We start from the raw sequence: 25024 nt of genomic DNA, 5'->3' as shown, positions 1-25024 counted from the left end.
TCTGTCTCTTACGCATTGCGCTGCTGCTCGTTTCCTTCCGCTACTGCTTTGAAGGGCGTGTTGTGGAACGCCACGCGCTAAAAAACGTCTCGCGCTTCAAAGACACGTGAATCGTGGGGAATTTCGATGTAAGGGTATCGAAAACAAGAAAACAAACGCGCGAACACACGCACGCCTCACTCTATGGAACGCCTAGTGTTTCATAGGCACGCGGAGAAAGTTACGTTATAATGTGTGTGCAGGTAGAATTGATAATGCAGGAAGGAAAGCCAAGAGTCGATGAAGAACGGGGAGCAGTTTGACTCTTTCGAAGGAAAACGACAATTTTTTTAAAATGTTAGGAAATAAGCCGGAAAAAAGGCATGATGGGTATCCTGAAAGGTTGCACGCATTGTATACTTGGGGGGGTACCACCCTTTTCTGGATCCATCAGCGGTACTGGACCACTCACGTGCATTGCCTTTAGATGTAGACCCTAACTCAGCGACAAACGAAAATTCCATGGCCCTCATGTTCACACCCTCTCCTACTGTGCGCCGTAACACTTGAGGCAAGGGACTGAATCTCGTGCACAAAAATATGGTTGGAGTTTCCTGACAAAACTAGATTGAAATTAAGGTTACTAAGCCCATGGTGTATATAAGTACCCGCGGTGAAGTAAATCCGGTATACCTACGTCATTTTAACGTTCGTCCCAAAATGTAAAACAGATACATCGTGCGTGGGGTCGCCATCCGTTGAAATGGCGGTACCGGGAAGCCGTAGGGCACATATTGTCATGAACTGCGCAGATATACGACAGCTGCGGGACGACGAGGAAACGGAGGCTTTGGGATTTGGGGCATGGAGGAGCCTCAACGTCAGAGCCATAGAGGTGCCAAAGAGGCGGCTGGAGTGGGGTGGCGGGAGAAAAATAGAGATAGAAATAGAAAAATAGAAATATAGAATAGAATAGAAAAATAGAAAAGTTCATAGAGCCGTTGGGCGTGGAGGGAGAGGATAGGGAGGAAGCAAACTGATAAAGGTTGTTACTGGCAGGACAAGTAATTTGAACCAAACAGACAAGTCTGCTGTTGACAACAGACGCCCTGATACAAAAGGAAAGCCTCTAATCACCATCATAATCGCGCGGGAAATTCGAGTTGAATTGAGAAACCCTCCATTGCGTCTATCACGGGAGGAGCGAGAGGGGGAAAGAGAGGGTGCTATGTGGCACGGGTGGCAGAAGGCTATCGTCTTCCCACAACTTTTGCAGGAAGAAAGGAAATTAACTTTATTTTTCCAAGCACCCTTAGTCCAGGGTGCCTTCTTTGGAGGCCAGGGCCGATAGTTTCACAGATACGCGGCCAATTCTTTTTATTCCGTCTTCCTCCATCGCAGGGCTCAGCGAAGGCCTCGGCATGGAGGAGGCGGTGGGCCACGTCGACTTTTACCCCAATGGCGGCGAATACATGCCCGGATGTGACACGGCGAATCGCTTCTTCAAATTCTTCACACACGGCCTGATCCAAGGTGGGATACTCTGCAAGACTTGATGTTACTGCAGCACTCTGCGATAGAATGTAGCATTTTCCTGGGGCGTAGAATGCGGTTCCACAAACGTGTGCTATAGGCGCGCCTCGCCTGAAGCTGCACTGAGGCTTAGCCTAAGTTGAGGCCTAAGGCTACAGTTAAGGCTTAGCCTAAGTTGAGGCCTAAGACTACACTTGAGGCTTAGCCTAAGTTGAGGCCTAGGGCTACAATTGAGGCTTAGTCTACTGGCCTTCTCCGTCGTCTGCGGACAAGGCGACAAAAGCGCTCCTGTGTTTCCTCAAAACGACGGAATTGCACAAGAGACTGTAGCGCAAGACTACTCTCTACGAGCTGTCTGAACTTTAGACAATGTCTTTAGTGTCCTACCGCTGGGCACACCACTCCACGCTCTGTCCGTACCTTTCCCCTTCTTTTTCTGTTTTTCTCTTTTTCCTCATTGTTCCCCTTTCCCCCGTGCAGGATAGCATACTAGGCCGTAGCCTGGTTAACATTCCTGCCTTTCCTTTACTTTTTCTCTCTCTCTCTAGTCTAAGTTGAGGCCGAAGGCTACAGTTGAGGCTTGATGCTCACAGTTAAGGCTTAGCTGAGGCTGTGCACTTGAGCTCTTCTCGATCACTGCTGTTACTTCTGTTAAAAGTTGTATGATTACTACTGCTATGACCACGACTGCTGCCGGTATACCCCCATCATTTGTGTCTGTTGCTACTGCTAGTATTATACTGTTACACGATCACCTGGTAGAGGAGAGACTTTAGCACTAACGTTTCTTCTAGTAAAGTAATTACGGAGTAGGCTTGTGCTTGATCCCACGCAAAACATAAATGTATTAGGCCGAGGTCCTGTTCCCGTTGTTAGAAGTGCACTAAAGGAGGCAAGCCGCTACGTACAGCGTTCGCACACTTTGCCGTGTACCGAAGAAGATGGCCCGCCAACCAGTTAGTCGATATGCATGTACTTAGATAAAACGGCCAACTTATAAGGCAAACATTTAATATCGCAAACTGAAGACAGTGAAAGGGGTCAGTCTGCGTAACATTACGTTTCGCACTACATTTTTGCGATCTGGCACTAGCACTACAGGAGAAAAAGAGTGTACGCGTACTCGTGAAAGCGCATTTCCAACTGATATTATCCCCGTGTGAAATGCTACGACGCCGGTAAGGCCGCACTGCAGGCATAAAGAAAATATGCGATCGCACAGAGCGATTTTGGCGCGCGTCTTCTTGGGGGGCGTCATGTATACAGGGGGCTACGGGGGCGTGCACGTGAAAATCAGACCTGGTGATGTCGTTTCAAGAACGCAGTGTCCAGAGGGCCGTCCGAAGGCGCTGTAGCTCAGCGCTGCAGCCACAGCTGCAGGAGTTCCGTCAGACGACATTCGAATATTTGAAACTATGCTACGGCGCCTGACTTTGTGCCATAGATGTTGCGTCTTACCTTCCTGATACCAAGAGCGGTAGTCCTAGTCTGGCTGTTGCCTCTTTTTAAAGACGATAGTCTTTCTTGGTCTGTCTGTCTGTCTGTCTGTCTGTCTGTCTGTCTGTCTGTCTGTCTGTCTGCGACTCAATTCAGCCACCCGGCCAAGTGAAACAGAAGCTGCGCAATAGTCTTATATACCCACAGCCAAATCTAAACATCAAAGTCCGACGTCAATATCCATACGTCTAAGTCCGGTGTGAATATCCATACTTGTCAACATTTTTTAACAAGAACAGGACATTACGCAAATATAAGGCAGAAAATCAATACATCAGGAATATTTGCAGTGTTTCTTGATTTAAAAAATAATGGATGCTTGGTTTTTGCGATAGCAAATGAAATAATACATCAACGGCAGAAAACCGTCGCCTGCTGTTGCCCGCGCTACCTAGTGGCATTTAAAAAAAATCAAACGGCAACAGCAACACGAAATTCCACTAGATAGGCTCCACGTTCCGCTCGTATACAACACTCGTGGAGTAGGGCAACGTGGTTCTATAAACGTTGTAGTAGGGTGCCTCGATTAACGCGCGTCTCCGCCGTACGGCAGCGCTGGTATCGAGGCATCCGACCTGGAGCAGTGGACCACGGTAAATTTAAATTGACTTAAGCAAACCTCTAGCGTGCTATCGAGGTGAGCGGGAAAGAGAAGGGAGGCATATACTTGGCAGGGGCGCCAGTCGGCTAACGTCTTTCTGCGACATTTGCAACGAAAGGAGCAGATACGCGGCCAATTTTTTTTCGTCTCTAGTTTTAGCTATAATTTTCACGGCTCACGTTAGTTTTTGGTGTTTTAAATGATTGCATTATGTTCGTTATGTTATGTTAGGTTATGATAAGGTCACTTTACGTTAGGGAAAGTGAATTAGTGACAGACGCGGCATGTTTTAAAGCGAAGCCTTCCCTGCCCCATTGATGGCGTCAAAATGCTGAAACGCATTGCTAGAAAGCCAACTTTACACAGTGGGTTTCACAAAACGATTGTGGTGATGATAAGCCAAGGCACATCAAGTGCCTCAAAAAAAGTGGCCGTCTCAAGATAAAAAAAATTACCCCACCTTCCCGCTAGGGGAACCCTGTGGAGATGCGACGCATCTTGGGGGTTCACTTGGTGTTTCCGTTGGGTTGATTCTCTAATTGCGTGAAACGTGTGAGGAACGCGTATGATGTATTCTTTATTTCTTTGGCCGGTGTTGGAACGACCGCGGCTATGACGCAACGTGGCGCGGCTATGACGCAACACAATCCAACACAATCCACTTTAATCCAATCCAAATCCAATCCAATCCAATCAAATCCAATCCAATGCTCCTCGCGAGAGAGCGTTCGCTATCGGAGAGGAGAGGGGGTGAGCGGCGGAGAGCGCAGCTCGCGCGTTGAGGAGAATGGGGGAGGGGTGTGGACGGACAACAACGCCGTATGGGAGGTCAAGGCGAGTGAATGAGATGCAGTCACATCTAAAACGTTCTCCCATGCAACCTGAGTCAAAGAAAATGTTCAAAATCCCAACCCCTTCGACCACGTCGGGGTAGTGCGGTCGGATAACGTCGGTTCTATTCCGGTCACGGGATTTTTTTTTTCGTTTGAGACGCCTAATGTGTCTTTGCTGAAATCCATTGTGTAAGTTGGTTTTCCTACAGGGCGTCTTCACTTTACAGACTCATCAGTGAGAGCGCTAAAGCTTCATTACTGTAACTTGAGCGCACAAAAAATCAGTACTGAACGAAAAAAGACACAAAGACCAGCGCAGTTTTCTAACTGGATTTTTATTCATCGCTCACCACATATATACCCTCTCCGACAACACCCGCGCATGATCGAATGTGCACGTATCACGTCATACTGACAAACACGAGAAAAAAGCACCTTACATCGTCTCATGCCGTCTAACAACTTAATTTCCTTATCGGAAAGGGCCACTGAAGGTTGACCTATGCAGGTTTCCTTTATTTTCGACATTTGCCAGGCCTCCACTATCTCTCTTGTAGCCCTATCATGGTGGTGGAACTCCGTCGTGGTTTGGTCAAACAACGGCTCGCAATGTTTTGTTGGGCACTGCGCACAATGCGCAGCCAGATGCGTGTATGGCTGACCTTTAAGGCTGGACATGCGTTCTCTAAGCCTTACATTTATGCATCTACTCGTCTGACCGACGTACTCATAGAGTTTCACAATATATGACGTCGCGGGCCGCCCTGGGTGGTGCCATTGCCGCTAGTGACGTTCCTAGCCTACTTGGATTAGCTATACTCGGTTACGACTCAAATACGGCACAACCTCATGTAGTGTATCACTCCGCCAAAGCGCCGGACCCGTGACGTCAGTGCGCGCGCGTTTTGAAAGGGGTTTGCTATGAATGCGTGATATCGTCTGCCTTGTCTCACGCAGTTTGTTTGTCGCCACTGGAGTCGTTTATAAGCATATTAAGTCCAAAAAATCACAGGAACGGCTCACGCCATGTTCAAAATATTCCCAGTAACGCCACTTGCGCCGCGCGGAGAAACATCCGGCTACGGTGATAAGGCACAGCGGCAACTTCCGGTGCCGTTCTTAAGTTGTCACCGAGTATAGCCACATGGCTTCTGTTTTGTGTCGAAGCCAAAATCAACAAAAAGAGGGTAACATTTTTTCTTGTTCATCGTGCAGGAAGTTTGTACATAATCACTGACAAATTAATCTTTTTTGGAGGTTCAATTTTATGATAACAAAACAAATTTGGCGAACCTTCTACAGTAATATTGTTGCTTCTTTTTGCAGCCAGAGCCAACTTTTCAGCTCCTTTTTGAGCCATGCCAAGGACAAGTGGAACGTACCTGCCAGGCACATGACGCCAGGCAGGTACACTCTATGGGTACGCTCGCCGAAGCGCGGCTCCCCTAGACAGTGGCGCCAGATGTCCCTCTAGTGTACATTAGTATGAAACTCTAAGGACGTACTGGTGCCCACATGTGAAAGGAATCTTATTCGTTCAGTCCTCGTTTTTTTGTGCGCTCAAGTTAGTCATAAATTGTCACTATCTAGCCCCGCGTTTCAGTGTTATTGCACTGAATATTCGCTTTAGAAGTAGAGAAATTCGCTGATGCTGCTTTCGACGAGTATGTGCGGCCCCGCGTCTTCTCTTCCGTCCCCGGACAGGCATGCGGGCCATCGTGAGCTGCAACCATCAGCGCGCCGTGCAGTACATGCTGGACTCGATCGAGAACGAGCACTGCCAGCCGCTGGCCTTCGAGTGCCCTTCGTACGACGCCTACCTGCGAGGCCAGTGCGCCGACTGCGGGCCCGACGGCTCCAGGTGCGCCGTCATGGGAGAGCACGCCGTGCAGTGGAGCAGGTTCAAGGGCAACGAGTCGCGCCGCATGTACACCATCACCAACGCCCACAGGCCCTTCTGCGGTGAGCTACTCTCGGTGCTTGAATGGAACAAAAACCAACGGTAAACACAGGACGCAGAAGAAAACGACGGGACAAGCTGGCTGTGTCCTGTGTTCTTCTGTGTCCTGTGTTTACCGCTGCTTTTTGTTCCATTGAAACATGTACCAACTAGCCCAGTGCAACGCCTTGCTATCAGTACACGCGAACTTCCCCGTGGGCCGGTGGGGTGAGTCCGGGATGGGAGCCTTTTTGGAATTAAGCTAACATATTTGCACGTGATTGTTGTTGTTATTGTTGTTGTTGTAATCATCTATTTCTGAGTGAAGGCCATGCGACCAAAATACGGGAAGAGGGGGAAGAGGCAGGGAGGAGTAGCCGCGAGTAGCACAAATGGTTGGTCGACATACAAGAGATCACAGCCGTCCGCAGAGCCTTTCGAGGGCACGGGAGAGACTGTTTTCGCTACTCACAATACCGAGCAGAGACTTAGTGGTAAATTCTCTTTTTCTGTATTGCTTAGCCGACTTCACCTAGTTTGGCCTACGCAGGGGCTCAGTGGCTAAAGCGCGGCCCGTATGGGACGAAGAAGGGGCGCAAACACGCCACTTGGCGGCGTTTGCCGCGCAAGAACATCACCTCACCTCCCCCTTCACACACACTTTTACAGAGGTTCTTTCTTATAGACATTCTCAACCAAGCGTATATACCCTGTTTACAATCCTCCGCCAACCCCACTTCACGCGATGGAAGCCTTGTTGCCAGCACGACGCTAAGAAACAAGCCTGCCGCAGTCTTCATCCTACTCGGTCATTTCAATGCTGCACGTCACAGTTGGGGCTACGCACAAGCCTCTAAGAAAGGCGCCTCCATTCTACACGCTACCCAGCACAATGCTCTCACTCTATACAACGACCTCACCACCCCCACCCGGCTGGGTCCGAGCCTCTCCAGTGATACCTGCCCGGACCTCACCGTTGCAAACAACGTCACCCACCTGGAATGTAAACGAACTCATGAAATCCTGGGCAATGATCACTACTAACGGCTACCCGCGGACTAACTCGTTCGGGAAGGCTGTAATCACAAATTGCCCCTAATACCGCAAGGACCCAACTACACTTCCCTCCATTACAGATAACCTTGAAGATTGGACAACAGCCCAAGGAGCCATAGTCCAAGAACACACAAAAATGGTGCAACTTACTGCTAAACACCCGGAGGCTGACAGCCGTCTGCTGCATATAAGGCAGCCCGCGGGGGCCTGTTGAAACAGTGGCAGACACAAAAACACAACCGAACCCTCCAGACATATATCACCAGCATATGACATATATCACCAGCATTACCCTTCAAGCTGTGCAGTATGTACACACGCTCAAACTACAAAATTGGCACTCCTGCAATAAATTAAAAGGCATCCTCAGCGCGAAGCAGACCTGGAATATCCGCTTATCGGTGACAGGCCTATACGCACCACCACCACTCAACAAATCAATATCCTCATTCGAAACAGCGATCTAACCGTCCGAAAACTCCTCCACTGTCTCCGTGACTATCTACGGAGGCACCCGACAACCCACACCACGTCCACTTCTGTCCTATATTCAGGTCCTCCTAACGCCACACTGGGCACACCCTTCACTTCCGAGGAACCACACCAGGCCCTCAGCAAGCTTACCAGAAATACGACTCCTGGCCGGGACCGCATCACCAGCAAGTTCCTTCGAAATCTCGACGATGAGGCTCAAGAATCTCTACTAGCTCTCTTTGACCACCACCAGCAAGCGAACACCCTCCGTCCTCAATGACGCCAAGCCGACATTAATCTCATTCCTAAACCCAATAAGCCGATCGCACCCATTAAAATCCGTTCTATTTCCCTCACGTAATGTCTCGGCAAGCTGTTGGAACTAATGGTCAACGCAAGACTCACTGCCATCTGGAAAATGACCTTTGCTCGCACACATGTTTGGATTCCGTAATCACCTTTCCACGCAAGACGCCCTCCTTCAGCTAGAAGAACAGGTCACAGACAGCCTTAGCAAAATTTGTCCCAGCGCAGCCCTAGCTTTAGATGTTCGTGGCGCCTTCGACAAGGTCACCCATGAAGTCATTCTCAATGGCTTGAACACCAAACACTGCGGTCAACGCACTTTTGACTATGTACGGGCATTCCTAGCCGACCGAAATGCTGCAGTCCGACCCGGATCACTGACCTGCCCGACATTCTCTACACCTTCCCAGGGAACTCCACAAGATTCCGTTATCTCCCTCCTATTGTTCAATATTACCCTTTTAAATCTGCCTAAGCAGCTTTAAGAAATCACTAGCCTTAATTATGCTCTCTACGCGGATGATCTTACCTTCTGGATCACCACAGGCTCATCCGGCACCCAACCATCCGCTTTACAACAAGCGGTTGACACCATCATCAACTAACTCGCACCACGCGGTCTCACCTGTCACCACTCAAAATCTGCCCTTCTCGTCCTTCGTGCACATACCCATTGAATACCCTCAGACCTGGCACCAGACCCTCAGGTCCAGGAACCCGTCCCGCAAATGAAGACATTACGAATCCTGGGAGTAAGCTTCTGTGCAGATGGATCTGGAACAGCACTCCGACCCCAACTACACTCCACTATGTCACAACTCGCCCACCTCATCCGTCGTATATGCATGCACAAACACAGTCCTAAAAAACAAGACATGTGTCAACTCGTGCAAGCATTACTGCTCAGCAGGCTTACGTATGACACTTCCTATGTCCAACTCCGACCCTGAGAGCATTCCAAATTGGATGCTCTCATCCTTCTGGTCTACAAGATAGCCCTGGGACTACCGGCTTTCACAGCTTTCACACCCACCGCTAAGCTCATCCAAGTTGGCTTACATAATTCACTCTCCGAACTCACAGAAGCTCAAAGAACCAGCCAACTCTCTCGCATTACGCTCACCCCTACAGGCCGCACAGTCCTCCATAATTTAGGCCGTCCTATACCTGAACCTCATGAAGCATTGCATACAATAACACCTCATAAATACGGGCCAGCCCACTATCTAAGTAACCCCGATCCCAAGACACGCATTCCATAGTACAACAGAAGGACGTCGCAACGCTCGCGTTCGCTATACACAAGAAATACTCATCGGACAACGACACCCGCTACACCCGTCATCGACAACGACACTCGTCATCGACAACGATACCCGTCATCGACCACGACGCTAGCGGTCACCGGCACCAACGGCACTACACTGCAGCCACATACCACTACCTACCTTGATCTGCAGCGGAAGCAACGGCAATAGCCCTAGCAATGCATACAGCAACGTGCGACTACCTCACGATTATCACCGACTCGCAGCAAGCCTGTCGAAGATGCCTCCTTGGAAGAATTCCTCTACCTGCCCTCAAGCTTCGACAAGCCGTAGTATCACCTCCTAACGTAACCATCGTATGGACCTCACCCCAGGTCACGCCTCCCTCCCCAGGAACGAAGCAGCCCGCGCTGCGGCCCGCGAACTCCACTACCGGGCACTCCCGACGAGGCCGGGCGACTTGGACACCCTGACAGACACGCTACACCCACTACCAGCCACCTACTTGGATATCTTTGCGCACTATCACCACACCCGCCGAGAATACCCTCCACCCTGCACCTCACAAACGAAGAATCCCGCGTCTGGCGACGTCCCCAAATAAATACATACTACAACGGCACCATGCTGTCTCACATCTCCCCCAGCCGTTTCACCTACAGCTGCCCTGACTGCCACACCCCAGACACAACCCCCCACTTCGTATTCTTCTGCCCACACCACCCGGATCCCCACTCCCGTCACCTAGTCCCGAGCAGTGGGAATGCTCGCTGACCATCTCGGACCTGCAGGACGAGCAAAACCTCATCCAGCGGGTCACCCTAGCACCAAAGCACGCGGCTACCTAAACTGATGCGGCCACCCATCTGCACTAAATTTATTATATAAACGTTTATTCCGCCTCCTTGCCGCAACTTCGCTTCATGCGGCCCTCGCTTTAGGCACTGTGCTTCTGAGCCCAAGGACGCTGGTTCGATACTGGCCGTGGTGGCTGCTTTTCTGATAAAGGCGAAAATCGAAGATAGATCCCCGTGTGTCGAGATTTCGGCACACGTTGAAGAAGTTCCCTAGGAGGTAAATATAATCCGGAGCCCTCCACTTCGGCGCGCCCCATAGCCGCATGATGTATATATACCTGCGGTGCGTTAAACCCCATAAGTTGAATTTTTTGACTTCACACAACGTCAAAGCATAATCTCCTTGCTCCTTTTCTGACGATTACAATAAGAAGGCAGAAGGCTTTCTCTACAGCGAGTCCATCGCCAAAAAAAGAGCTCCAAACTTTTCTTTTGTGCAGATCAGTTGCACGGACGCACGCGCGCGCACGTACATATATTATGCTTACTTGCTTCTTGAAGCATGCTGGCTTTCAGTGCCCGTGTTTTGATATACCTGAATCGTTTCTTCTGTTCTCTTTTAGCGCACCAGTACTTGGTCACTGTAACCACGGGCAAAAGGCAAAAACGAGGGAACGCCGAGGGGTTCCTTTATCTCCGGGATGCGAGCCTCAAGAAACAAGTGAACATCAACAAAAGGCATGGCTTCTATTTCTTCTTCCAGATTAAGAAATAGAGAGAAAGGAAGCAGTTGCACGACAAAAATATGATCATTAAAAAGACAAAAAACAAACAAATAACAAACGAACGTCGAAGTGTGCTACGAGTTATTTTCTTCGTTGCTATATTTCGAATCTCTAAGTTCCGGTCCTTGAACTCAAGCCATCCTCAAGACTTCGCATAAATTCACTGCATACCTTGCTGTTTCTCGTGCGTTTTGGGCAGGTAGTTACCACAGTGTTCAGTATATATTATTAACGCGTATCACCTGCACCGCGGTATTGCATCGCTGTGTTTGGGTGTTGAATGATGCGTTTTAACAGCGAAGCTGTTTAGCAAATCGTAATTTTTCATGTGCGCAGTTAAAAATACTACCAAGAAATTGCCGAGCGTGCGCACGTGAGCGTGGGCCTCGCGGTAACCTCCCGGAAGTTAACAAAGGCCGTGTCTAGAGTGCCGCCCGACGGTATTGTAAGCACTCCACTATATCGACGTCCACCGAAGTTTTGTAACAAAATTCGATCGATTGTAGGGTTTAACGCGCCGACGCAACGCAGGCGATGAGGCGCGCCGTAGTGGAGGGCTCCGGATTAATTTTGACCACCTGGGGATCTTTAACGTGCGCCGTTTTGTAACAAAATTGCCGCGTCTGGTACTACATCGCTCTAGATAACGCAAAGCTAGGCAACCTTACCTAAACATAACATAACATGACCTAACGCACACAAAGAAATCACTTAAAACACCAAAAAGAACCTAAGCCATAAAAATTATAGTTCAATTTAAAGACGAAAAAAAAAAAACCCCGGGGCAAATGTAGGTCTCGAACTACCGTCCTTGGGATCAAGAAGATAAGACGTATCCTCTACACTACAACGACGAACGCCTCGGCCTGCGATAGCCTAGTCTTAAGTATTTGAACGTCGTCGGACGGCACTCTAGACACTGCGGTTAACAAAACCAAGAACATGCCAAGCGCTCGTGTGTGCGTCCCTCGCGGCGACCGCCCAGCGTCCCCTGCGCACGCTTGTCAAGCCAAGTATACTCACTGTGGGAGATTGGCCGAGATTGAAAAGAAAAAAAAAACGCCAGCGTTCCCCGTAATCGTGACAACACTTACCCGGAGCGAGAAAGACACGTCATAGCGTACGCCCCTCCAAGCGCATGTACAATCATTATCACTTCCGTAGAGATGAAAGAATCTCGCATTTATAGCGTCAATGATGGAGTAAAGGTCGTTTCGGCAGTGAAGAAGCAAAAATCGGCTGCAATTGTGGACCTAAACCTGCGTGAACGTCTTCAAAGTTGCGTACAGCTTCGCTACCTTCAAGTCTGCGTTAGTATGAGCTTTCTTCATTTTTATTGTTTCTATTTTTCCGCCACTTTGAATTGCATCTGTGAGGAGAAATCGCCGGAAAAAGGCCTGGAATTTGTATAATTTCTTAGAAAACTAGATAAGTTGGCGCTGCAATAGCGTGCCAGGATTGCAATTGCGGCAATAGTAAAGTTGCAATTGCGGCAATAGTCAGCTTTGTGGTTTGTTTGGAGAGAGAGAGAGAGAGAGAGAGAGAGAGAGAGAGAGAGAACGATCTTTATTGTAAGTGGCGATGTCAGCCGAACTAGGGGTTTGCTTGGCTTAAGACGTTTTAGTGGCTGTGAAAATACGGCAAGGGCAGCAACACCCCGATAGAAGCGTGCGTTTGTTCACATTCGTAGGTAATAAAACTACGCCGTATAAATAAGAGAAATTAAAAAAATACATAATGCCTATTCTTTTTTTTAAGCAAGCGCACTGCGTGCAAATTTATGTCGGCTAATTCATCTGCAATTCAACCGGGTCGAGCCGACCTAAGCATCGTGGAAACCCAGATGCTACGTTTTAAGAATTACAGCAGTATTTTAAAATATTAAAATTTTAATATTTTAAAATAATAAATAATCGGAATTGTTTTTGAAATTTGTGCAAGCATGCGCGTGAAAATATTGCTATTCACGGTCTACCCAGGTCAATTGCGGACAGTTTATCTGATACTGCCGTCGAAGGGGCAGTTATACCTCAATACAGTTGAACCTCGTTATAAGAGACATGGATGTAAGAGACAAATGGGTATAAGAGACACTATTCACCCACATGGTTAGCTGCCCTATCTTTCCCATTAAATTGACCTCTTTTATAACAGACATCGGATGTAGAAGATTGGTTATAAGGGACAAGTCATTCTTGAACTTTAATCAATAATCTCGCTTGTAACAGACATTTTAACTTCAGATGCAGTGCCACCAGCCACTAATTGCAGTTGCTTCCACTGTGGAAACACAGGTGGACGACAGACGCCTGCAGTCGCTAGTTATCATAACTTCAGCAAACACACAGTGGTTCAGTCAGCTATGAAACGGCGATGAGAAGCCCTGCCAATGGAAATGCAACTTACAGAAGTGGTTGTAGCTTACTGCCATCCATTGGAGCGCGACCGCACGTGCGGGCTCTCCCACTCGCGTAGCTCCCAATCAAGAAGCATCGCAGATGTTGAGTCCTGCAGGCATAATGAATAGCCTGAGCGCACAGCGGAAGAAGCACACAGCGGAAGAAGCTATTCATCAGGCTTGTGAACTCAACATATACTATTCATCTTCCGCAAACAGTGAAAAGAGAGAAAGCTTGAAGAATCGGTTGTAAAAAACAGTGTAAATACAGTCATGAAGCAAACAAAGATTCAGAACTGTTTCATAAATTCTGGGGGCCAAACATAAATTAGAATGAGCCTTTTGCAACATGCTGTAGCATTCTTTTGAGCTTATTTTAGTCATACGGTGCCCACATTGAACTTGGGTCTGATTGGTAAGTGAAAACACGGTTCCCTGCTTATAAGAGACATCTCATATAAGAGACAGAAACTGGTCCCCGGTACGTGTCTCTTTAAAGGGGTTCAACCTAAACATAACAATAAAACGGTTAAAAATGGATATGGGGGCTTGCGTGAAAGTAAAAACGGTGCTTAGTAACGGCCAACTTGGCCGACGGAAGCTGAGACAAACTTCACCTGCTCGAAAGAAGAGAAAATGTAATAAAACGCGCATTATTTAATCTCCCAACATCTATAAAAAGAGTTTTTGCTTTCCTACCAATATTATCGGTGTCTCTGCTTCGTACAAAGTTTGAACAGCCAGCGAAACGTCCAAATGGAAAGCCAATCAGTAACTTTTGCAAATCATACTCTTCCTATAATCTTACTCTTCCTATAATCATACTCTTCCTATACTCTTCCCATACTCTTCCTATAATACTCTTCCTATAATGCCCATAATGGCAAGGCGGGTATCAAAGTGAATCGCGTAGACGTATAGTTACATTCCTCTCCAGTATATTTTGTAAAGAACACTATTCAGGTACCCTTAAAGTTGCGCATTGCAGGTTGCGCATTCAAGGTGCGCGTTGCCCAGGTTGCACTTCCCATACATTCCTGAAATAAGCTTAATTTTAACAAAAACAGCAGGCGTGTGCGCTTCGATACCTGACTTTGTATTGCGCCATTCTTTCACGTTTCTATTTCGCTCATGGACGTAAGAAAATACGCTCAAGCTGCCGGCATGCGGGAGCACTGTGCTTTCATTACAGCTGTTATGAGTTGACGAGTATGGTCAATGTTGGGGAAATTGCTAAAGTATTTGTCTAAATTTACCGGAAGCTTAAAATAAACGCAGTGTCTAGAGTGACGGCACTCTAGCTGATCGCTACAGACATAGTTATAGTGCCGTCCAACGAAATTCGAATATTTCAGACTATAGGCTAGCACCGGCCAAATCGTGTGTCGTTGTCCCAGAAAAAGACAGCATCTCTGCAATCTACAAAACAGTGATCAATTGTGTCTGGCTGAGAACGGAGCCGACAGTCTGTCGACCAAGCTCTAAACAGAACCCGGTCTTTCATCAAAGTTTTAACAGGGAGCGTGCCAGTGCGTAATTTAAAGAGAAATGTTTTAACACCTGGCGGAACTCACATTTTGCACACTCTATTGAGGACATCGTGGCTCGGACACTGGAGGTACGGAACACGATCTGGGAAAAAGCCCAGAAACCAGGGCATCGGAAATAGACTCGCGCGAAGCATTAAATATGTACTCAAGGCTAAACCGAGCCTGTAAGAAGCGAAAGAACCACTTCTTTGAGTATACCCCGCGGTCTTACAGCGAACGGTCAGAAAAGACGTGGATATTACACCTTTCTCAATCCGATTTTTGCCATTCGCCTATCCTGGTGAGCCACCTTATGACATGTTTGTGTTGATTGGTTTGTACAGACTGTGGCGATGTCGCTTATGTGATAGGCATGCTGAGCCACCAAGATCAACAAAGTCATATTTCCGAGAAACTGTGGCATTTGTACATTGTGTGTATAGTTCGCTTGACCAACCATCTGACTGGTTCCCTAGTTTGAACGCTTGTGTGTGTTTGCCTGAATTTTGATGTATATGTGCTTTTCCTAACTTCAGCGTATTCTTTTGTTTGCTTGACTATGTAGTCCCCGTACTGTCCCGTATTCTCCCATGTAATAAAGAAAAAAGTGTGTCGTTGCAGTGTAGAGGATCGGTAAGTGTCTTGATCCTAAGGACGGTGGTTCGAGCCCGGCTTCTGCCTCGGGTTTTCTTTTTCATATTTAAATTGAACGATAATTTCACGGCTTAGGTTAGTTTTTGGTGTTTTAAACGATTTCTTTGTGTGCGTTAGATCATGTTATGTTTAGGTTAGGTTCCCTAGCCTTACGTTATCTAGAGCGATGTAGTGCCAGACGCGGCAATTTTGTTACAAAACGCCGGTGGACGTCGATATAGTGGAGTGCTTATAATACCGTCGGACGGCACTCTAGACACGGCCTAAAGTAAAATTTCTCGTCCGACACACATCGGTCTCGCCCTAAAAGCCGCCAAGTCCCAAGGGATACCGGCCGACTGATGGGGGGGCGGGAGCACCTAACGCTCCCTTTTTGACTGGTGTGTAATAAAGTTTTCACTGACTGACTGCTCGTCCGACGCCATCGTCTCCGCGCAGGAGCATGGAGTTCAAGCCGGAGAAAAATTACACGTTCCTGGTGAAGACAGCCACTGCGAGGCTGAATAGGAGCAACGAGGTGCAGTTCGAGTACAGGAGTAGCCAAATATTTTCCGTTGTCGGATTTCCCTTGGTGCGGGTCTCCGTTCGACCGATGAGGTAAGTCCTTGAGTGACGGATGAGGAACACCGTGATCATATATATGAATTAGCGAGGTGAGTGCAGTTCCTCACCCGCAGGGTGCCGGGTTGCCGCATTTACGACAGACAAAAAGACTGTGGCTGATTCCTCTGTCATAAAAATCGATAGAAAACGAAAGTGAAATGTGCAGCGAAATCTGCAGCGAAAGGAGCATGATTTGAAGGTCAGCGGCTGTCTTGTGGGTGTTCTTGGCAAGCGACGTCCTGCTAGCCGGTCGCTTCAGCAAAGGTGCGAACACTTCGGTCCTGCTCCGTCGCGTGTATACGGCAGACGGTTGCGTTGCGACGAGCTCAGCCTGTGGAACGCGAGAGGTAGACTTCTTAGCTTGAACCGTGTATGCTCGAACGCGTTCTGCTTCCCGCTGACGCTTCTCTTCGCACCAAATCACTCAAGTTCGCGAAATTCGCCCGTCGGCGTCGCTACGACGCAGCTTACGCCAACTGTCGGCGCTCGCTAGCGTCATGATGCACTACTTCGATTTACCTCTCGTGGACGGCAGCACCCTCCGCGTCAATGAAACTTTTTCTGGCGTTTCTCCTGGGTTCGTAGTCCTGTCGTCATTTACGCGATGGATAGGACGTCAGTGAAATCTTGGCGAATCCCGGAATAACACTTTCGTGTTCAAAACCGTATGCCATATGGGAAAATGTACCTTTCGATGTGGTGAAGTTGATTGGCCTCCAGAGTATGATCAGTATTTGGAGTTCGCGCAAGGCCTGGCTCCACAGCGATGCGGACGCGAGGCCGACGTGGCAGGGCTCCCAAGAGAGCGAATAGATCTAAATTTGTCTAAGCGCGGAGAGTAGAGGACCCCATTCCTGAGTGGCTCGCGAGGGTTGAACGCCTGACCACGCTTAAAGGAGCCATGAAGAGGAAATACAACATCGTTTAGTTTGAAATAACTAGGATTCAGTATCTCACTCAGCTCCATTATAGCCACAAAAGATGTTTTTTTAATGAAAAAAAAAGCAAGAAGTATTTAAAATTTTCAAATTTCGCGCCACAGTGACGTGTTATGAGTAAAAATGACGTCATACGGGCCAACAATAAAACATAATTTTTAGTGCGTTAACTGCACGTTAGCATTCAAGTGATGCGCTCAAATGGAACTAGAGGCCCCATTACATACGTCCAGTCATGTGTCGTCGCGACAGGTCAGTTAGGCGGCCGCCAATCGCACAAACAAGGTTCCGTGACGTCATAGAAAAGTTGCGGGAAATTGGCTAGGGGGTCGCGACTGATTCACACGTTTTCTTTAATATCTCCGTTATTTGTTCGAAGAATGCGATGATATTGGTATCATTGTTATCGGGACTAAGCAGTCTTTCTAATAAACCCAACTTGTATTTTGTCTTCATGGCTCCTTTAAAGAATTTTAACGACAAAGCCGACCCACTAATGGGCTTACAGCACGTTAACTTGTTTCACATGTAAATACCGTTTATGGGCTTACAGCACGTTAACTTGTTTCACATGTAAATACCGTTTAGTTATGTTGGTGGCATACTAGCGTGTTTCATCTGTAGATACTCTTTGGTCACGTGATGTTGACTGCAATGTCAGAAACAGGTAATAAATCCGAAATTCTAGGCCGCTGAGGATTGTTACAGCATGCATTTGCGATATAATTTATTGTAAGCCAACAAGAAAATTTCCCAGGAGACATTTTGTTTGTTCGGAAAAAAATATCCGCTTCTAACATTGTTTTTTTTTTTTTGGGGGGGGGGGGGGGTTTCTCTAAAGTTATTGCTGCCACTCAGTTCAGGTCTGTTCTGAAGAAAGGAAAATGCAAAATGTCCATGCAGAGGAAATGTTTTATGTTAAAGAACGCTGTAAACAAAAATCCCGGGTCATCTCCACTACCGTGAAACCTGGGGAGGGGCGAAGCATGCAGTGTATAAGTGTATTCTTGGCGCCTTGGTGTTTTTGCCGACGGAGATGAAACCGTTGGGTGGTAGAGGTATACAGATTTTCTGTGAAAGTCTCTTGTCTTTGAAGCACAAAGCTCTCCAGCGCCAGGCGTAAACGAGTGTCCGGGTGTTTTTTTTTAGTACGCGTTACGAAGCGCTCATGCGCGAGGCGTAAACGAGGGTCAGGGTGGTTTTTTAGCACGCGTTACGTTCCAGCGCGAGGTGTACACGAGTTTTTCGGTGTTTTACTACCGTGACTACATGAGACGACGACCACGACGATGACTGCAGGAGCCGCCAAATGCCCCAGTTCCCACGGGGCCTCGCCCCTAAAAAGTACCGGTTTAGATCAGTGGTGAGGCACTTGGCTCCTTCTTGCTCGGGCGACACGGGTTCGAAAAATAGTCGAGCCCACGGAGGTCGAACCGAATGATGTTTTTATTTATTTATTTTCTCTTTACTGCGGCGCCAATTTCGGTACCGTTCGTGTTGGCACTGACGACAGCCACTTTTCGCTTTTGAAAGACGTCTGTGGCTTTCGCCTCAAAGAGCGGAAAACCTTGCGCAGTGGATGCTGTCACAGGCGCAACCGGCGGAACTGAGGACGTGCGATAACTGGCAGATAAATTGGTGATAACAGCGACATGAAAATGCCGGTCTTCGCGCCAGCCGTAACGCACACAAATTTCGCTGTGGCTGTTAATGATTAAGCAATCTGAGATTTCTCCAAATTACACCATAATATAAACTGGCCTGTTTGCTGATCAATCTACGCTTGTGCAAGTTATGTTCCACGAACAGTCCACCGTTAAAGCCCGTTCTGCAGACTGCGAGTGCCTTCAAAAGGAAATAGCAGTGCACCATCTATGACACTTGATTTTGATCGATTGATTGATTGATTGTAGGGTTTAACGCGCAGACGCAACACAGGCGATGAGGCGCGCCGTAGTATAGAAGGCTCCGGATTAATTTCGACCACCTGGGGATCTTTAACGTGCGCCGAAATCTCGAACACACTGGCGTTTTCGCTATTCGCCTCCATCAGCGGTCGCCGCGGCCGGGAACCGAACCCGCGTCGTCGTGCTCAGCAGCACAACGCCTTAGCCACTAAGCCACCGCGGCGGGTTCTATGACAATTGAGCATCACGCCACCAAGGAAGCTTTCCGCTATATTCTATGCCATCCACCGAACCAATGAACCATCTTCACAGACTCGAAGGCAGTTGTAAAAAAATTAGCAGTGGCTTAGCTCGGCTATGCCAGGATATATACGTAACGTAAGCTAAGGTTCAGCACCCGTACTCCAATTGGACTGGATTTCAATCCAACACAATCCAATTTAATCCAATCCAATCGAAATCAAATCAAATGCAAAGTAAGCCAATCCAATCCAAGCCAAGCCAATTCGATCCGATCCGATCTAAATCAATCCAATGCTTCTCGCGCTTGCGCAGAACGGCCCTTCACGGCACACGCGAAACCGCTCAACCTCGGCCTTACGCTACAAAAGGTCGTAACGCAACGACTGCTTCACAATTCACGAACATACCTCTTGTAAAGTCACATGCCTGCACCGCTTCGCCAATGACAGCGGACACCAAATATTGCTTCAGTGGCTTTCTGGCCACTGAGGTGCTGCTGGAAACGAGACGGAAGGTGAATTAAGCTGCTATACTCGGTGACAACTTAAGAACGGCATCGGAAGTTGCCGCTGTGCCTTATCACCGTAGCCGGGGAATATTTTGAACATGGCGTGAGCCGTTCCCGTGATTTTTTGGACTTAATATGCTTATAAACGACTCCAGTGACGACAAACAAACTGCGTGAGACAAGGCAGACGATATCACGCATTCATAGCAAACCCCTTTCAAAACGCGCGCGCACTGACGTCACAGGTCCGGCGCTTTGGCGGAGTGATACACTACATGAGGTGGTGCCGTTCTTGAGTTGTAACCGAGTATAGCAGGAGCCTGAAACTGTGTAATTGGAGGAAGATTTCCTTTATCAGGCACGATGCCACAACTATAACGAAGGCTTTTGCTTTAACGGAACCGTCTCTGGTCCTTTCCAAAGCATCACCGTGCCTGGCAACGCAGAGCACTGGCGGCCTGGTTTGATTATTGTTTACAAGAATGGCGTCACCGAAATTATTTCGAATTTGGAATAGCGGAGTCTTCAGACTGCTTCATCAACATACTGACACAAACTGAACGTCCTGATTTTTTAGCATTTCATTTAAAAATTTCGTCCCCTTTCTTCTGACCTGTTATCGTGCGGGCATTTTCTTTCCGCCCTTCCCCCTTTCCCCGCCGAGTAGCATGTCAGGTCAGGTCAAGTCAAGTCAGGTCAAGTCAAGTTTACTCGACATCAAAATACAGATATTTATAGGGACCATAATACAGATGTCAGCAGCTCAGACAAAAAAAAAAAAAAACCAACAGAAGCAGCTTGACGGTGTCCGTGTCCCCTAATGTATTTATAAAACAAATCTGCACCCTTATACAGGAGTAAAAACAAAAACATGTCGTTGTCGAAATTCCCACAAACATCTCGGCTTTCTCCTTTTAACAATGACCCGCCGCGGTGGCTCAGTGGCTAAGGTGTTGCGCTGCTGAGCACGAGGTCGCGGGTTCGATTTCCGGCCGCTGCGGCCGCTCTTCTGATGGAGGCGAAAAGCAAAACCGCCCGTCTGTACGAGATTTCGGTACACGTTAAAGATCCCCAGGTGGTCAAAATTAATCCGGAGCCCTCCAGTACGGCGTCTGCGTTGCGTCGGCGTGTTAAACCCTACAATCAATCAATCCTTTTAACAAAGAGCTCCCCCTCTCTCTCTGTCTCGACCACTCTCTTCTGACAAGCCTTCATCACGTCGTCCTTCGCAGTACTGGGGAAGCTTTAATTACATCGACGCTTCAAAATATGTAAGGGTGGTCATTGCACTATTTTTGGTTTATTTTGTACGTTAAGGGAAGGAACAGCGGCGCGCTGCTTCGTGCGTATCGCAAAGCCCGTTCTACATGGGGCGAATTCCGCCTGCGAATTCGCAGTTGCGGCGCCGCCCGTGCGGCAAAACTATGTATTTTCCTGTTTTCACTGCTGCGACATATTGCCAAATGCTCAGCGGCGTTCACAAGAGAAGTTCGACTCTTCCAAACCCTTGGAAATTCGCCACAGCAACGAGAATAGATCGTTTTGGTTCACGAGCGCCGCCGCAGCTGCGAATTCGCAAGCGAAATTCGCCCCATGTAGAACGGGCGTAAACGACGAATCGGACCATGCTGTGCATCGACCCCGCAGACGAAGACGAAGCATTGCGGTGCACGTAGACTTGCTCTGTCTGTCGTGGCCGCCTAGAAAACAGGTGAATTCACCGTCAACCATGGTTCGTCTTGTCCTGCTGCCTCGTGTCATGTTTTCTTGGAAGGCTAATAAAATTTCAATGGGTCTTATACGATTGGGAAAGTTTTACATAAAATGCGGAATTATTTTTAAGGATCCTAAGCTTCGTGGACAGAAGAAAAATAAGTCCGCTGACTTTGCAAAATGTTAGTCGTTTGTCCATCTGAAACAAACAAAACAGTGCTAGATGCGGGACTGCCATGGACGAATGACATGGACACCGTACGAGATTTAGCTACCCCTCTTTTATTGGAGTCGATGAATTACTTGACTCCCTGAATCGATTACTTGACTCCCTCAACCATCAGCCAATATTTTAAACCAATAAAAGCTGCGTCTGCACTCCTAACAAAAATGCTAGTAAAAAGCTAGTAACGGGCTGTATTTACCAACTCCTTACGAACTTCAGAACAGATCCTTCCACTAAGTATAAAACCTAAATACTATCGTTACCAGTATAGACCGTGCGCTTGGTCGATGCTGCTTGTTTGATACTAACATTCACTGATGGTAACGAAATTCTATGAATTTATTGAACACCATAACTACAGCCCCTTTTCCACTCCAAATCACGATTAAAAGTTTTCTGCAAATCCACATGCTGAGTTGTCGCTCACATTGAAATGCACGATTTTAAAATTATCGCTAAAATATTTGATTCTTGCTATAAGCCCACTGACTCCATGAGAGGATTTTCCGCTGCTTGCTATAAAAGCGAAAAGAGCAGATGTATTTCTGAGGTTACTAAGTTATACTCGCCGTCCTCGTACATTCTGTTGGTTTTCTTGCTCAATTTATTTGTTGGTTGTCTAGATGTGATAAGTTCGTATTGAATGTGTGTATGTCGAACTGCGCGCTCAGCGGATCCACACTGTCGCGCGTAAATTTTTTTACTACGTTATGCATGGTCAGTTAGGAAAAGTACTAAGTAACCCGCCGTGGTGGCTCAGTGGCTAAGGCGTTGCGCTGCTGAGCACGAGGTCGCGGGTTCGATTCCCGGCCGCGGCGGCCGCTTTTCTGATGGAGGCGAAAAGCAAAAACGCCCGTGTGAACGAGATTTCGGCGCACGATAAAGATCCCCAGGTGGTCAATATTAATCCAGAGCCCTCCACTACGGCGCGCCTCATCGCCTGCGTTGCGTCGGCGCGTTAAACCCCACAGTCAATCAATCAAAAGCACTAAGTACCTAGTGTATACTGTGACAGGTATTGGTTAGTGTTTTGTTAGTAAGACTTTTTTTGAAGACTGCAACTGTGAAATACGCAGCAATCCTGTGTGGCTGTCCCTCGGATTGTTCTAGTTGCAGACGTAGCATTGCAAAGAAACTCAAAGAAGACAATTTTTCTTTTTTGTTCCAGCGACACGGTTGAGCCATCGTTCCACCTGTGTCCCCCAAGTGGTACTACAGAAATTTCGAGCAACAAGCCTATCGTAATAAAAGATTGTTAAAAAAACTCATTTAGCTTTACTGTCTTCTCAATGTCCTATTTACTCTTTCCAAAAGCGGGTGATGAGAGCTTGCAGCTCAGAGGGCCATGTGGTGGCTTCTGTAATTTGTGCACGAATCTCGCGCAAGAAATTCTGGTTCCGAGAACAGATCCAGGGTAGAGCGTTTGTGTCAGATAGCACGGAGTACAGGTAGCCCAAAAACCATATTTTTGCATACTGCCCATCCCTACTGGGATTTTTACAGGAGCAGGCACCGTCAAAGAACACAAGCCAAACATTTTTTTTCACAATAGTTAACGAAGCATATAACGAAGGTTGACACGAAATACAGAGTTTGCAGCAACATAGAAATTATACAATAAATAAAGGGCAAAAAAAAATTAGCGATGGCTTAGCTCGGCTATGCCAGGATATACGTAGCGTGAGCTAAGGTTCAACTGGTTATTCTTAGCTTTCCTGGTTGTCTAGGATTAGCTTGGTTATCAGGCTTACTGCTGCTTCAATGACACATACACGGTATACGCATTATGTGACACATGTGTATTTATCAAGCGGCTCCGGCGCAGCGTCACCGATCATCCCAGAGCTAAGCTGGTTCCACAGGCGCACGCCTGTGTTGCTGCGACGCACGAGCCCTCGGTTCCACACCCGGCCGCCTCTCGCATGATCATCAAGTGGACCGGGCCGCCACGTGCGAAACGTAGGTCGGCGACGACGCTGGGCGCGTGGGGTGTGTGAGAGACACCGGGCAGCGAGCAACGTTCTGTGCGCCGTGTGACGTCACTGCTCGTAGCGGAATAGTAGCACTGCTCTCCAGGAGCCACGCGAAACTGCTGAACCTCGGCCAGTGTAGCTCACGCTACAAAACGATAAACGGCGAAGAAAAGATAGCTCTTGCCCAGAAAGGTACCCAAATCACACACATCAACGCTCATAAATAGCGTAACATGGCAACCCTGTTTTCAAGAAAGCACAGCAGTTTCAGCAAGAACAGTGAATTTGTCTACTGTTGTTTGTTCAGTAATGGTGTAATCTAATAAATTCCAATCTCTAATGGCGTGGCGAAGAAAGAAAAGTAGAACATGTCGTTATTACAAGAGTATTCTTCAAGTGTGCGTGATGAGATCGAAGGTCCAGCAAATCTCATCGTAATTTGATCGCAGAACCACGAAACTTCAATGGGAAAGTTTCTACCGCTAGTTCTTGTCTTCCGTCGAGGAGAGGAGTCGCACTCTCTTTCTTAAGCGAAGGAGACGCAATCACCCGCTCTTTAACATCGTCGCTAGTAGTTCCAGTGCACAAGTGAAACGAACTTCAATATTCTGTATGCGTGTATGCATACTGAATGCGCTGGCGGCGGCGATGACAACGGTGTCACGAAAGACTCCGTCCGAGGTGAAACTAACAGCGTCACTGCAATATGCAAAACTTAAAGGTTAAGTTACAAATAACATGCGACAAGCAAAAGTATGATGTTCTTGGCTAGGCGTGTGGGATTCGTTCAGTCGTCCCATTTTTTGCGCGCAATTTTCCGCAAATGTGGCTCTGCGCGTGTTTTAATCACACTCATAAACTTTTGTTTACCTGCTGCATACGCATTTTCTACGGTGGCGCAATGGCTAAGCTGTTCCTATATACCATACACAAGTATAGGATGGTTGGACACATACCGTACATATTCGAATATAAGGGCAGGGATTTTTTCCACAATACGTAGTCTCGAATTCGTACCCCGCCTTATATTCAACGCTCTCTCTCTCTCTCTCTCTCTCTCTCTCTCTCTCTCTCTCTCTCTCTCTCTCTCTCTCTACTCTCTCTCTCTCTCTCTCTCTCTCTCTCTCTCTCTCTATATATATATATATATATATATATATATATATATATATATATATATTTATTTATTTATTTATTTATTTAAATACCTTAAAAGCCCAGGGGGCATTACATAAGGGGGGATACAAAAACCGGGTACAACATT

The 25024-nt window shown here is 47.6% G+C and overlaps 1 protein-coding gene across 1 annotated transcript in view; it reads left to right on the top strand.

The window, feature by feature from the left end:
• The window catches only part of LOC144162978 (pancreatic lipase-related protein 2-like), a 38636-nt gene extending 15581 nt beyond the window's left edge, over positions 1-23055 (top strand). Inside the window, exons 6-10 of the mRNA XM_077693736.1 lie at positions 1381-1512; positions 6148-6405; positions 10907-11021; positions 16088-16246; positions 22956-23055. Coding sequence (XP_077549862.1) covers positions 1381-1512; positions 6148-6405; positions 10907-11021; positions 16088-16246; positions 22956-23046 — 755 coding nt within the window. The 3' untranslated portion in view covers positions 23047-23055. The remainder of the gene's footprint in view (positions 1-1380; positions 1513-6147; positions 6406-10906; positions 11022-16087; positions 16247-22955) is intronic.
• Positions 23056-25024: the final 1969 nt, after the last annotated feature.

Source organism: Haemaphysalis longicornis, unplaced genomic scaffold, assembly GCF_048455015.1.
Source record: "Haemaphysalis longicornis isolate Haplotype H1 unplaced genomic scaffold, Haemaphysalis longicornis Haplotype H1 scaffold_12, whole genome shotgun sequence".
Taxonomy (NCBI): Eukaryota; Metazoa; Arthropoda; class Arachnida; order Ixodida; family Ixodidae; genus Haemaphysalis; species Haemaphysalis longicornis.
This window is presented reverse-complemented; position numbering and strand designations above follow the sequence as displayed.